We start from the raw sequence: 12,785 nt of genomic DNA, 5'->3' as shown, positions 1-12,785 counted from the left end.
TCAGTATCTCTCTGAAAAGGTTAAGGAGGGCTGCGTTTGGAAGGGCTTCAGGAATTATATCATCTTCATAGTGTAAGGAAAGGGCTGAGTATAGAAGACCTTTTTACGTTATATTGTATCCATGCTGTATATATACCTATGTGTGTGTGTGTGTGTGTGTGTGTGTGTGTATGTATTTGATGGTAACAGAACCACTCCCATTGTCACTAATAATCTTAAAAGCAATTAGCTAGGGGAATAATGATAAAGATGATGTTTACTTAAAAAAATCAGTAGGCTTAACCAAAATAATTCTAGAACTCACTTTTATTTACGTGTAAAACCTAAAATTGGACATTTGTCTTTGTGCTTTTCTATTATGTCTTTATATATGTAGCTGAAATGTATGAATAAGAGATCATCTAAATGAATTTTTATTCTACAGTTTTATAGGCAGATTTATTCTTAAAATCATCAAGACATCCCATTCAAACTCACAGCGTGTCTATTCTAGGAAACCCTCAGTGTGCTCCAGAGTGCGCGCTGCTGCTCCTAGTCACGGACGCGGCTGCCTTCAACTCCTTCCTCTTCTTCCCCTGCCACTAAGGATGGAAACCCCACTACTTGAAGGCAGTGAGTTATGCTCAGGCCTCCGAGAAAATTCCTATAAAGATCGTAAGAAAATCTGCAGAAGTCAGCAGAGCACTGAGTCCCTTTTGCACTTGCCTGTCTCATTTCTAGTGAAGGAGTCCTCATTGCTTTCAGTCTCTGGGCCTTTGGGTTATGCTGATTTTCATGGACACTTAAGATATCGAAACAGTGGGCCACACTAAATCTATGTTATGTATGCTCGCTCAAGAAGGATGGCATTATAGAAAAGAAAGGACTTTTGAAAAAGAACAAGTTAATCAGGAACAACAACAACAAAAAAAACGGCATAAATTATCTTGACTAACAGGTGAAGTATAGAGAAAGGCCTTTCCATAAAGAGAATGTGGCCCAGAAGGCTGTTTGCCTTGAGTGTCGTCTGTGACCTACAGGGTGGGCTGATCTCGGGGAAAGGGATGAGGATTTTAGTAGCCACAGAATCCGTCCTTCTTCCTTCGACCTACAGTGAGTTCTCAGGATCTGCGCACAGTTCATTCCATCCCTCTTTCTCTTTGCTTTAGGAATACATGGAGAAAATCAAAGAGCTGCGCACAGCAGAACACACCTGCTTTGAGGACCCGCATAGCCCTGTGGTCTTGGGCAAGTCACTGAGCCTCAGTGTCATGATGAGAAAAGTGGATCCAACTGCATTAATGTAAACCTCAAATGAGAACATGGTCATTTACTCAGAGGGGAAGCAGAAACAAAGATGAATGCTAAGATTCCGTCCTAGTTCATTTGCTGTTGCTATAACTGAATACCTGAGACTGGATAATTGATAAAATAAATTTATTCCTTACAGTTCTTGAGGCTAGGAAGTCCCAGGGCATGGCACTGGCATCTGCTCAGCCTCTGGTGAGTGTGCCATGACACAGTGGGTGGCATCGCATGGTGATACAGAGCGAGAGCTGGCTCAGGCCTCTCTTCCTCTCCCTACAAAGCCACTGGTCTCATCAGAGGCCCCACCCCAGTGCCCTGATGACTAGGTCTCTGCTCCTAGTTACATTCCAAAGGCCTCAATTCCAATTAACATAGAAATTTAGGGGTTAAACTTCCAACACACGAAATTTGGGGGACACATTCAAACCATAAAAATATGTAAAGGCAATTTATATTCAATAAGGCAATACAGAAAAGTAAAATTCTGCAGACAACAGTTATTTCCCAATGCCTTCTGAGTCACTCTTTGTGGTTAAGATAAACACCACAGCATCCAGGCTTTGGTGCAATTTCATTTCCTCATTAGTTATTTTTTACGAGCACTGCTAGGCTTCCTGATGCTCACACAGGGTTGGACAAATAGATGATCAGAGAAACACCATATAGTGAGGCAAAGCCTGGGAAATGCTGAATGTCTATGTATGCAACAAGGCATACAAGCAAAAACAAAACTGAGATGGGAAAGGATTGTGAGAGGGGAGGAAGGGGCTCTATCTGCCACATATCTACGCAGTTGACATTTTAATTTTTTTCAGACAGGGTCTTGCTCTGTCGCCCAGGCTGGAGTGCAGTGGTGCAATCATAGCTCACTGCAGCCTCGCCCTCCTGGGACCAAGTGATCCTCTCAACTCAGCCTCCCAAGTGTCTGGGGCCACAGGTGCATGCCACCACACCTGGCTAATTTATTTATTTTTTGTAGAGACAAGGTCTCATATGTTGCCCAGGCTGGTCTTGAGCTCCTGGGCTCAAGTGATCCTCTAGCATAGACCCCACGAAGTGTGGGATGACAGACATGAAGCAATGAACCCAGCCTCTATGTTTTTAGCAATGAGAACAGATCCACAGATCACCCATGCAATTAAAACATCAAAGGCTTCCCCGAGTGAGCGTGCAGGTGCACGCCATCACCATGTGGCGCCATGTTGCCGACGTCTGCGTCACCTACCAAACACTTCGCTGTCCTCTGAGGTTGTCCGTGAAAGTTCACCCAGGTTTGTCTTTTTTTCAGATTCTCCCCTGTTAGTTTCGCCATTCTGGAAAAAGAAAACACAACAAACACTTTTCTTAAGATAAACTGTTTTATCAACAAAGCAATTGTAATGCATTTGTCTCTTTATAAATTTTTTATCAGATAACCAGTTTCACGCCTGTTTTCAAGATAGAATATAGAGCCTTGGTTCACAGGAGGGTTTTCTGTGCAGGATTCTGAATTCTGAATTCTGAATTCTGGCTTGTTTTCTCTGCCTAAGCACCTAAGCACTTTCTGGACCCAGTTGGTTTAGTTTTATACAAAAAAATTGGAAATATCAGCCTAGGTAAAATAAATTAGCTACACGCCAAGGGTGAGCCCGCATAGTTACTGCTTTAGATTCTAAGTGACACTGTGCAGCAGAACTGACACCAAGCCTTACTTCTCCAGTGACACCTTTGGCTAACTGGAACCAGTCAGCACCACTTTGATGGAAGAATGAGCCCTTTTAGGGACAGAAAACGAAGCTGATGTTCGGAGGCACCTTTGTATTCTGGGGGAGGAAGCAGCCTGCTGTGGGGGGCGGGGGCCAGGCCCCCGGCCACTGCTTTGGGAATCTTCAGCTTCAGAGTTTCTTCCCTGGGCCTCCCTTTGCCTGTTGTTTGGGGCCCGAATGGCAGTGTGAGCTTGTTTCTTGAGTTTAAAATTTTCAGTACATAGTTCGATCACCAGTGCGGAGAGAAGATATGGTTCAGCTTCTTGATATTTTTGTAATCAATTTTACTTGACTATTTTGAAATGTCACACTTGCACACTGAATGATTCAAAAGCTCTAGAAAGTGCACAGCGGCTGCGCGCTGAAACCCTGGGGTCTCCTGGATGCCCCCTCCTCCTCTGGGAGGCAGCCGGCATTCCCAGCTTCTCCCAGACTTTGCACAATCATCTGGGCACATTCAGACAATGACACGTGTATTCTTTTCCCTCCTTTCTGTCTTCACGTAAATGGCATCACACTGTGGATGATACGCTCCTTCCTGCTTTTGCCAGGGAAAGAGGGATCCTGGAGGTGACGTCATGACAGCAGGCACAGAGCTGCCTGCACAGCCTGCGGGCATTTCAGTTACTGTTCACACCTCGCCAGGCTCCACGACCACCATCCAGCTTTTTCACATTTGTGTTTTTCAATCCTAACCGTGTTGCACTAATTCCTGTTCACTTCTCAGAATGCACACGGGCAAGGAGCATTTCTGGAGGAGGAATGAGTCACACTGGAGCCTTTCACTGAGCGGGCGTCAGTGCTGTGGGCAGCCGCACTGGTCCTGGTGCCACCCACCAGCAGCACCGGGAGGTTGCTTCTCTCGGGTGCCGCTCCCTGCAGCGCCCCACCCTGGTCTCTGCACTTAACTTTGTACCAATTTTCCACCCAATCTCTCATTTCCTAGGAGCTTTTAACCCAGGACCATAAGATGTGCAGAGTCTCAATTTTACATTCTTTTCTTTCTGGAGAGAGGGGCAGGCACAGCCATTAAGCCCACCCTGAAGTCTGATTCAGACCTAGTGTGACTCACTATGTACTGCAGGTTGTTTGTTCCTGGAGAGAAGTCCAGCCCTCTGAGCTCACACCAGCCAGGGCCCCATACTCCGCCTCCTGGTCACTAAGAGCCCTCTCTGGAAACCGTCCGTCCCGTGTGTGCGTGTGTGTGTGAGTGTGTGTGTGTCTGTGTGTGTGTGAGAGTGTGTGTCTCTGTGTGTGTGTGTGTGCGTGTGTGTGCGTGCGCATGTGTGTGTGCGTGTGTGTGCGTGCGCATGTGTGTGTGCGTGTGTGTGTGAGTGTGTGTGTGTGAGAGAGAGTGTGTGTGCGCGTGTGTGTGTGTGTGTATCCATTCCCATCCCTGGGCAGACAGGAGGGGATGGGTGGGCGACGTCCCCACCAACCAATGTCCATGGCACTGTTTCCACAATGCAGTGCTCTCTGGTGTGATTAACAGATAAAAAAACACATGGGTTATTGGACTCACGAAATTGAGGAGGGAAGAATTTGCCTTCACGTTGTGAAATCAAATTGGTAAGAGGACACTGGTTTGGACTGCGCTCCTGCACTGGGTCCAGCAGACGTTCCCAGTGTGAAGTGTGGTACCAAGCCCAAATGAAGATCTTTATTTGACCCTCTGAGAAATCAGGAGAGGCAACAGCCCCATTTCCAAGCAGGCCAGGTTTAGCCCAGATGATGAGGAAGTCCCGTCTGCTTTAACCTTTATAGGGAAGTCATCTTGGAACCACCCACACATCCGCCTGCATTTTGTTTTCTGTGTCTGCTTTCTTCAGTCTCTGTTGATAAACCAACCTCCTCTGCTCGGCTCATCGGAGCACTCATTCTGTTTTGTAGAAAGAGGTGTTGCCCGATTCTAGAATGACAATTCTAGAATGACTCTAGAATGACTCTAGACAGCCAATTAAGGTGTTTACGTTTGTTGTAACTTTGTGTGCACCTGACAGGCTTCTGTTGCTGGTTGGCTGGTGTAGAAACCAAGCTGCTGCTTTCCAGATGGCGAGTCCCAGAGTCCCACGAGACAGTTACTAATAAGCAATGAAATGCAGATAATATTCAAACTCACTAGTAATCAAAGAAATACAGAGCAAAACAAAAATGAGATTTCTTTTTAACACAACCAAGTAGAACAAAAACTGATTTCTGGCATTGCTAGAGATGTAGTGGGACAGAAACTTTCCCGGGACTGAAATAAACACTCTCAGCCTCTACAGGACAAACAGCAGCAGCCACCACCACAGAGCTGAGCCTTGGGGGCCTCACCTCGGGGCCTCTGACCTCACCCCCATGGCTTCCAGGCTCCCAGCAGCCTGGGACCTTCTGCGGATTTTCATGTGTCTCCATTACAGAAACTCAGAACAGCCCACTGTTTTATTCACCTCCCTGTGACGCGGTGAACTCTTTGAGAACAAGAACCATGCCTTACACACCTTCCTATCCCTCACGCCTAGCACAGTGCCTGGCACCCGGCGAGAGCTTTTTAAACATAGTTAAAATGGATTGTCTCTCTTTCAGCAGAGGGAGTCAAAGACAGCTGACTATGTACACTTTTCATATCTATCCAGTCAATTTTAGAAGACAGTAAAACCTGGAAAATAAATAATTTCCCGATAGTCCTTCCTCAGCTATGAATTCATGTCATATTTTTTTTTACATCTAGCTTCTATGCTAGTAGTAGATCATATTCTTCACTAATTACAAAATAATAAGTGTTATTTAAGAACTAATTAATTAAGTACGATTCAGCTACCGTCGTTACACATCATAGATGCATTTTCTTCATGTTTAATGTCTCTCCGAGCGGGACACGGCGAGGACCAGTAGCGTCTTCCCGTTGGCGTGGGCAGCCCTTCTCACTGGAGAGTAGAACAGTGCCGCATATTAGAAATGAGGCATTTCAGATGCGGAGTGAAAGCTGGTATTTACATCACATCACTTTGCTTTAAGTGCGTGGAGGGGGTAACCTAGCAGCAGCCACTTCTCTGTATCCACTTCCCAGGCTGGTTTTGAGGCTGTGGGCAGCAAAAGCGTGAAGAGGAAGTTTGTGTCCTGTGCGCCAGCCTGTGCCCACGTCGGTCCCACCGCGATGGTGCGTCCACTGTATTTATCCCTCACACCAAAGTGGCCACAGGTAGACCCTGAATAGTGATGGCAGACAGGACTCCAAAGCTGCCGTTTTCTCCACCTTCTCAACTCAACTCTCTGATAGTTCAACATCTCTAGATCGTACAGGGACACAGCACGTGTGCAGAAAGTACACACTGGCCTGGGAAATTTCATGACTAATTTCTACTCAAATATAAGGCTTGTTTTTGACACCCGATATTGCTATTCCAAAAATATAAAATATTCCCCTACGATGAACACATTTCCTGTAAGCAAAATGTCTTCTAGCAGAATGAATAATGGAGATGATGGGTCAAAAGTGATGTGATTTTCGTGATGATAAAACAAGAGCTTCCTGCAGACGGGGCTCAGACTTACAAGAGGGGATGGGTCCTGGCGGCTCAGGTCCCCCTGCGTCATTGCCCAAAAGAGTTCAAGTCTGGGTCCAAATGGAACCTGTGACTGCAGGTGTCTACATGCATTTCAAGCAAGGATGGCTGCTTCATACTATTTGTAGCAATTTTCTTTTTCATCAGCCTAAATATGTGGGCGCTGACCTGTGTAAGAATCTATTTCTTATCCATAACAATTTTAGAAGGTGTGTGGGAATTTTCTGCAGAAACCCCAGGAAGCGAACACATTCCCCTACATTGTAAGGAGCACGAACAGCTCGGGACGTTAACACGCATGGTGAAAGACGACAGAGAAAAAAGTGTATCTTTTTTTGGAACAAAGGAAATGATAGTCTCCTAATCTATTATACGCCAGTAATTAGTCTCATTTTCTCTGTGTGTAAAAACATAAAAACAAAAAACCTCTACCCAGCCTTGACCTCTAACCCTTAAGTGACGAGTTTTCCCTGGGGTCAGCGTGGCCCGGCACGGGGCTCTGGAGCAGGTGACCGGAGGGGCCCTGGGAACTCAGAGGTCCACCCTCTCCTGCCACCCAGAAGCGCAATTCAGTTTTCTTCATCAGAACCAGGTGGAGAAGCAAAGGATAGCATGGAGTCAAACTTCCCAAAGCAGTCACAGCCAGGACGTCGAGGGGTGGAATCCTGGTTGGTTTTGAGGACCGCACTCAGCTGCTTTTTTCTGGGTAGCCACAGCATCCAGCCAAGTCTGAGAGATCTCCTACTTGCTACAGCTACTCACATATGTGCACACAAGGCACACACATGCACACAGGCACACACACGTTGTAGGTGAAAATACGCTTATAATTAGCCTTACATTTTTAAAAGATTGATGGTCTGGAGGTGGCAATTTCAGGAGGAATGGCCCAGAGGGTAAGTTTCTAATCACCACAAAAAAGGCTGAGAGAGAGGAAAACACTTGCTTGATACTGCTACAAACATTATTCAGCGTATTCTCAAAGTCCTGATTCAGACTAGAAACTGCTTATCAGGAGAGGAAGGTGTTGAAACATGTTACAAAGTGACTCTCACCTGCAAAACCAGTTGTATGTTAGACTCAGAGTCATGGTCCACCACAGGCTGCTTTATTCAACACAGCCAAGAATTGATTTTGAGAATTTTTCATTCCCTTAAAAAATACTGCATTTCCCGAGATGTCCTAAGCTTGTCCAGCCCATCTTATCTTGTTGTTGCTATTGTTTTGTTTTGTTTTAGGCTTTTAGCAACCTGAAGCCATGTTAGTTTCTGTCTCTAGTGATAACCAGAACAGAGGGATGAGGAAGGGGCTTTACTGACCCAACCAGAAACAGAAACTAAGAACCCATGACTGTATTCTCTCCTTGGACACTCGAAGCCTTGAGTGGAGAATCACTGGCCTAGAAGCAGATAAAAGTCTTATCTGGTTCTGTGTCCTCAGTACCTTGCCACTCACCCACTCGTTGCCACCCATGCTTGCACCAAACCCTGCCCAGGAGTTGAGCATACAAAGAAAATAAGGTAGTAAGCCAAATCAGGTGCTTCAAAATTAAAGCTAGAAAAGCAAGCCCAGAATGTCAGACGGCAACTGTCCAATTAAACATAGTGAGCCAAGCCCTGTCAGCCACCCTGGAGAGTGTCAATGTAGGAAATGCACCGCGTTTATTTTTTCTGAGATTTCCCAGAAGAAAAATTACACAGTGATTCATATTTCTAAAATTCCTAGGATGTTTAACAAGAGAAGTTGCAACTGTCTTCCCCCTTCCTTAAAGCAACACGTTCCTTCTGAATCTTATACTCGACTGACCTTATTTAAAAAACAAAACAAACAAACGAAACAAACCCAACTGAAACTTCCTACGACGTCACAGGCGACACAGTCATATGCGGCACCTATATGCCAGCTGCTTGGCCTTTAAAGGCTCAGGATCCTGCCGGCGTACACACCCACCTCCCCTCACCTCCTGCCTCATAATTCTCATCATATTTCTATGCACAAATCTGAATATGGCCTGTTGTTTCTCACAGCACCACACATATTTTGAGTCTGAGGTCATTTTGGAGGGGATGCTACTAAAAGGCAGATATTTCTTTAAGTTTTCTTTACCTTCTGCCATATTCCCTGCCGTAGACAGATCTAATCCACCCAGATCTTTGCAGAAAATAGTTCGGGGGCATCAGGGTCTACAACACATGTGGGTAGTATCAAAATCATTACTTGCATGACAGCCAAGACCTCAGGCTCTCAGAAGCTGACTGCCTGGGTAACAGGGAAAATAATTAAGTTTTCTGTACCTCTGTCTGCTCAGCTTTGAAATGAACATTATAATCCTACTTTTCTGTGTGGTCACTGGGAAGAGCATTCAGTAAGTGGAAACTGCTTTTTTGCAGAAGCACACAAAACTATTGAAAATGCAGACCAGTAGCCTCTTAGCTTGACACTGTTAGCAGAAGAAGCCCTTATTTCTTTCCCAGAACCATCATAGCCACCTCTCAGGGGCTCTGGCCCGGGACTCCTGGTGTGGCAGCAGAAACAGGTGATTGTGCACCAGGGGGATGTGGTGCCGCCTGCAGCGCAGCTACTCAAAGTGAGATCTTAAGCGAGTCAAGCTCCCTCCACCTCAATTTCCCCATGAAGATAATGGTCCCCATCTTGCGGCATCATTATGAGGACTGCAAATGTGCACATTTCTCTGGAGGAAAGCTCACTGCTTTTAGGACGCCTGGCCTGTTCAGCCATTGTCAGCAGTGGTCAACCCTCTTCACTGGCAGCAACGTGTTCTTTCGGAATCTTCGCCCACTGCCATTGCCCTGTCTTAGATTCCTCTCCAATTAATCCACATCAGATATTTCTAGGAGTTCTAATGAAACTTGAGTTGAGAAAGAATACTTCCAAATACTTTTTCAGGATCCAGAATCTGTTCAGCAAATTTCATTTCCAATCCCAGAAAGTCAAAGGTATCAGGTAGAGGTAAACCGGCTTATTTTTCATCTTACATATTTTTGCTCTCTTTACATTTTTATAAGTATTTTATATGTGTATATATAAAAAGACTAGATTATAAAAGGAATTTCAGCATTATCTAGTTTTACAAGGAAAGTCAATGCTAGGTTTATGTTAAGAACAGTGGTACATCTGAGATTTTATCTACTCGAAAGCTAAGTTTTGTGGATGCTCATGAAGGAATGAGGTTCCTGGGTCAGAGAGAAAGGGCGAGTTATTCTTCACAGCAGTAGCGACATTTCACCACTTTGGCATGGGTTCCCTAATACCCAGTTCACATAGGAGCCATGTGAATGGGCCCAGGTAGCTGTCTGCATGCAGTGGGTTGAGTGGCAGGAAAGGAACTCTCATATAGAAAACCTGAATTCTTTAGAATCGCCAGTAGCTATGCCAGTGCCCTGCTCCAGAGGGAGACACTATATCTCCCAAGACCTGTTATTTGCTGCAGATAGACACACTGTCTATCTTCCCAGCCTGTTCATTATGTAAACATCCTGGAAAAAAATAGTCCAGAATAAGGGTGGATCCTGCCTGGCTTGCAGGACATGCAGACCCTGCTGAAAACTAACAACTGCCCTTCAGCCAGCTCGATGGGTGCATTCTCTTGCCTTCCGCCAGTTCACAGTCAAACCCAACTTCACACATTTTATTCTCAAGCTAAAAGATCACCATGATATCTGTTACTTTCGATGTACTTATCAGAAATGAAATGAGACAGACTTTCACAATGAGAAAGACTTTAGAGACCAGCCCAACCACTCATCTCACCACCAAGGCCAGGAGCAGTGACGCTGACTTGTGCACACTCACAGGGTCCTTAGCTCAGAGATGAGACCAAAACCTTGGGCAAATGCACAGAAAGGGTTGCTTCTGATCTGAACAGAGGTCTGAGGATTTTGCAGCCCCCCAGTCTGGGGGTCCTTGGAGGTAGACAGTGCCACGTAGGGGCACTGATTTTTCTGTTTCTCCCACTTTTAGGCTTAGCTGCTTCTGGAAAGGTCCATGAGACTTGTGCTGATCGTGGGGTCAGAAGACGATGGGTTCAGTGAGCCCGGGTCTCAAGGGAAATATGGATAGTTTCCAAGTTGACTTCTGCAAGGGAGTCAGAGACTGCAGGGTTGAGGCCATATGTATCACACTTTTGTAGGATTCTTTTTCTTTGGTCAACAGGACTATAAGCCTGTGATATGGAAAGGCCATAAGGCTTTGGCAGCAAGCTACAAGGAGAACTGGCCCCCATCCAGGCCTGGGAGGAGGAGACGCTCAGGGAACATGGTGAGAGTGATGGGGTCAAAGGAAAACAAGCAGGGGCCACTGCGGGAAGGAAAGGGAACCCAGGCACAGCTGGGGTGGAACCAAAGTCCATGATTTCACGGAAAATCGATTTCCAGACACAGCCTGCATTCCTCAACCTCAGTTCAGTGCAGAACGCCCTTATAATTGCGTACGTTGGAGTATCATTAGCAGTGCCTGCCTAGGTGGTCTATGTCTAATATGCAGTGCAAATGAACAGCCAGTAAGAAACATTCATGTAAAGATCACAGCAACTAAATAGAAAATTACAGACAAAAGTTTTAATTTACCTGTAATCAGTTTACTAGATTGTGTTTAGATTATCCACATGTTCTAGGCAATACTACCTTGGATTAAAAAAAACAAACTGTGGGTATTTAAAGAGGATACTGCAGGAAAAACTAACCTCTAAATATCTAAAAGACTATCTGATAGAGCTTGTGAGATCTTAAGCCCTCCTCTCCCAGATCCAGAATGGAGGAGAAAGGGCTTCTCTCACAGCAGGTGGAATCACTGTAGTATCTACTCTCTTGCCTTTTTTGTCTGGAAGCTTCTCCCAGGGATGGAGTCACCTTCTGGAGATGTGGTTTCTGCATCAAACAGGGTGGATTTATTAATTACCTTTGAGCAAAAGGAGTGAATTTTTGCACGAACCATTAAACTATGTTTTTGTTATCGCTAACATTAAAATGGAATTGATAAGAGAAAACACTCCTACTCCTCTTAAAAGGATAACGAATCGTGTCATACATTTAGCCATCCATCAAAACGTCCATCACACACACTGCTGGCCTAGAGAATGCCTGACACATCCGTACGGCAGTGAGAAGGTGGGTCCTCTGTCCCGTCCAGGAGCAGCGGGCTGAGGGTGGAGTGGCGCTGCAGCCCCCAGGGTTGGGGAGAGGATGGGGTTGAGGGTGCAGCCACCTGATTTTGCTATGCAAGCCCCTCTTTGACTAGAGCAGAGAGAAGACGACTGCCAAAACACGATGATGTTTTGCTTAGAGACAAACTGGTTTCCACTGCTTTGAAGACCGGTGTGAACTTGTCTTGAATGCCCACATGGAAGAGCTCTGTTTAACATCCTCAGAACAGGTGGTTTTAAACGCACAGGAGCCAGTCACCCATGAAACCGTGCACACCGCACTAACGGGGACTTTCCATACAGAACAACATGAAAATCCGAGGGAAGAGATTAGGCTAAGAGTGGAAATGAAATTAGGCATTATACTATTGACTGCCAATTGTGTGGTGGACATTACTATTAGACCCTTGCTGGTGTCAGGGGACTGTTGGCCTCCGAAGGCAATGAGCATAAAATGCTCATCTGAATATCATACCTTAATGCACATGGAGGGATTCAATTAAATTTATCATGAACCTTCGCAAGCTTTCAAACTTTGATTTGAATAAATCAAAGAGCACTGTGAGTGTGAGTTATGGAATGGCGGTGACGGTTTATGCTATTCAACTGGCAGCCTTTAATTCAGAATCGACTGCGTGCCCCTCAGTGTGATGTGTGAAAGAGGGCTGCCCGGGTTTGGACACTTGTCCCATGGAGAGGCGAGTCCGTTTCCCTTTCCTGGAATTGGACTGGTCCTGGTGGTCCCGCTAACACAGCAGGGTGGGTTTGGCACTGTGCTGGCACTTGGCCTGACCTTAACGAGGACCTCTTGAGTCAACAGGTGGGCTGTTTGATTGCCCCGCAGGGGAGTCCGCGGGGGAGGCCCTGAGGCCACATGGAGAGGGGAGCCTGGTGAGGCAGTTTCCCAGCAGCTCCCCCTGGCCCAGCTGTACCTAGAGAGGGCTTGGGCCATGCAGAGGCCTCAGCTGCCCTCTGAGAGCATCGAGGCGGTACCATCGCTGCTGAGTCCTGCCTGAATCCTGGCTCACAAAATCTGGAGAGCTA

The 12,785-nt window shown here is 46.0% G+C and overlaps 1 protein-coding gene across 4 annotated transcripts in view; it reads right to left on the bottom strand.

The window, feature by feature from the left end:
* Window positions 1–12,785, bottom strand: part of MBP (myelin basic protein) — a 152,906-nt gene that overhangs the window by 87,599 nt on the left and 52,522 nt on the right. For all 4 annotated transcript variants that reach the window (XM_005586396.4, XM_005586397.4, XM_015439600.3 and 1 more), the window contains exon 3: window positions 2,513–2,600. In XM_005586396.4, the coding sequence (XP_005586453.1) occupies window positions 2,513–2,600 (88 nt within the window). The remainder of the gene's footprint in view (window positions 1–2,512; window positions 2,601–12,785) is intronic.

This window comes from Macaca fascicularis, chromosome 18 (assembly GCF_037993035.2).
Source record: "Macaca fascicularis isolate 582-1 chromosome 18, T2T-MFA8v1.1".
Taxonomy (NCBI): domain Eukaryota; kingdom Metazoa; phylum Chordata; class Mammalia; order Primates; family Cercopithecidae; genus Macaca; species Macaca fascicularis.
This window is presented reverse-complemented; position numbering and strand designations above follow the sequence as displayed.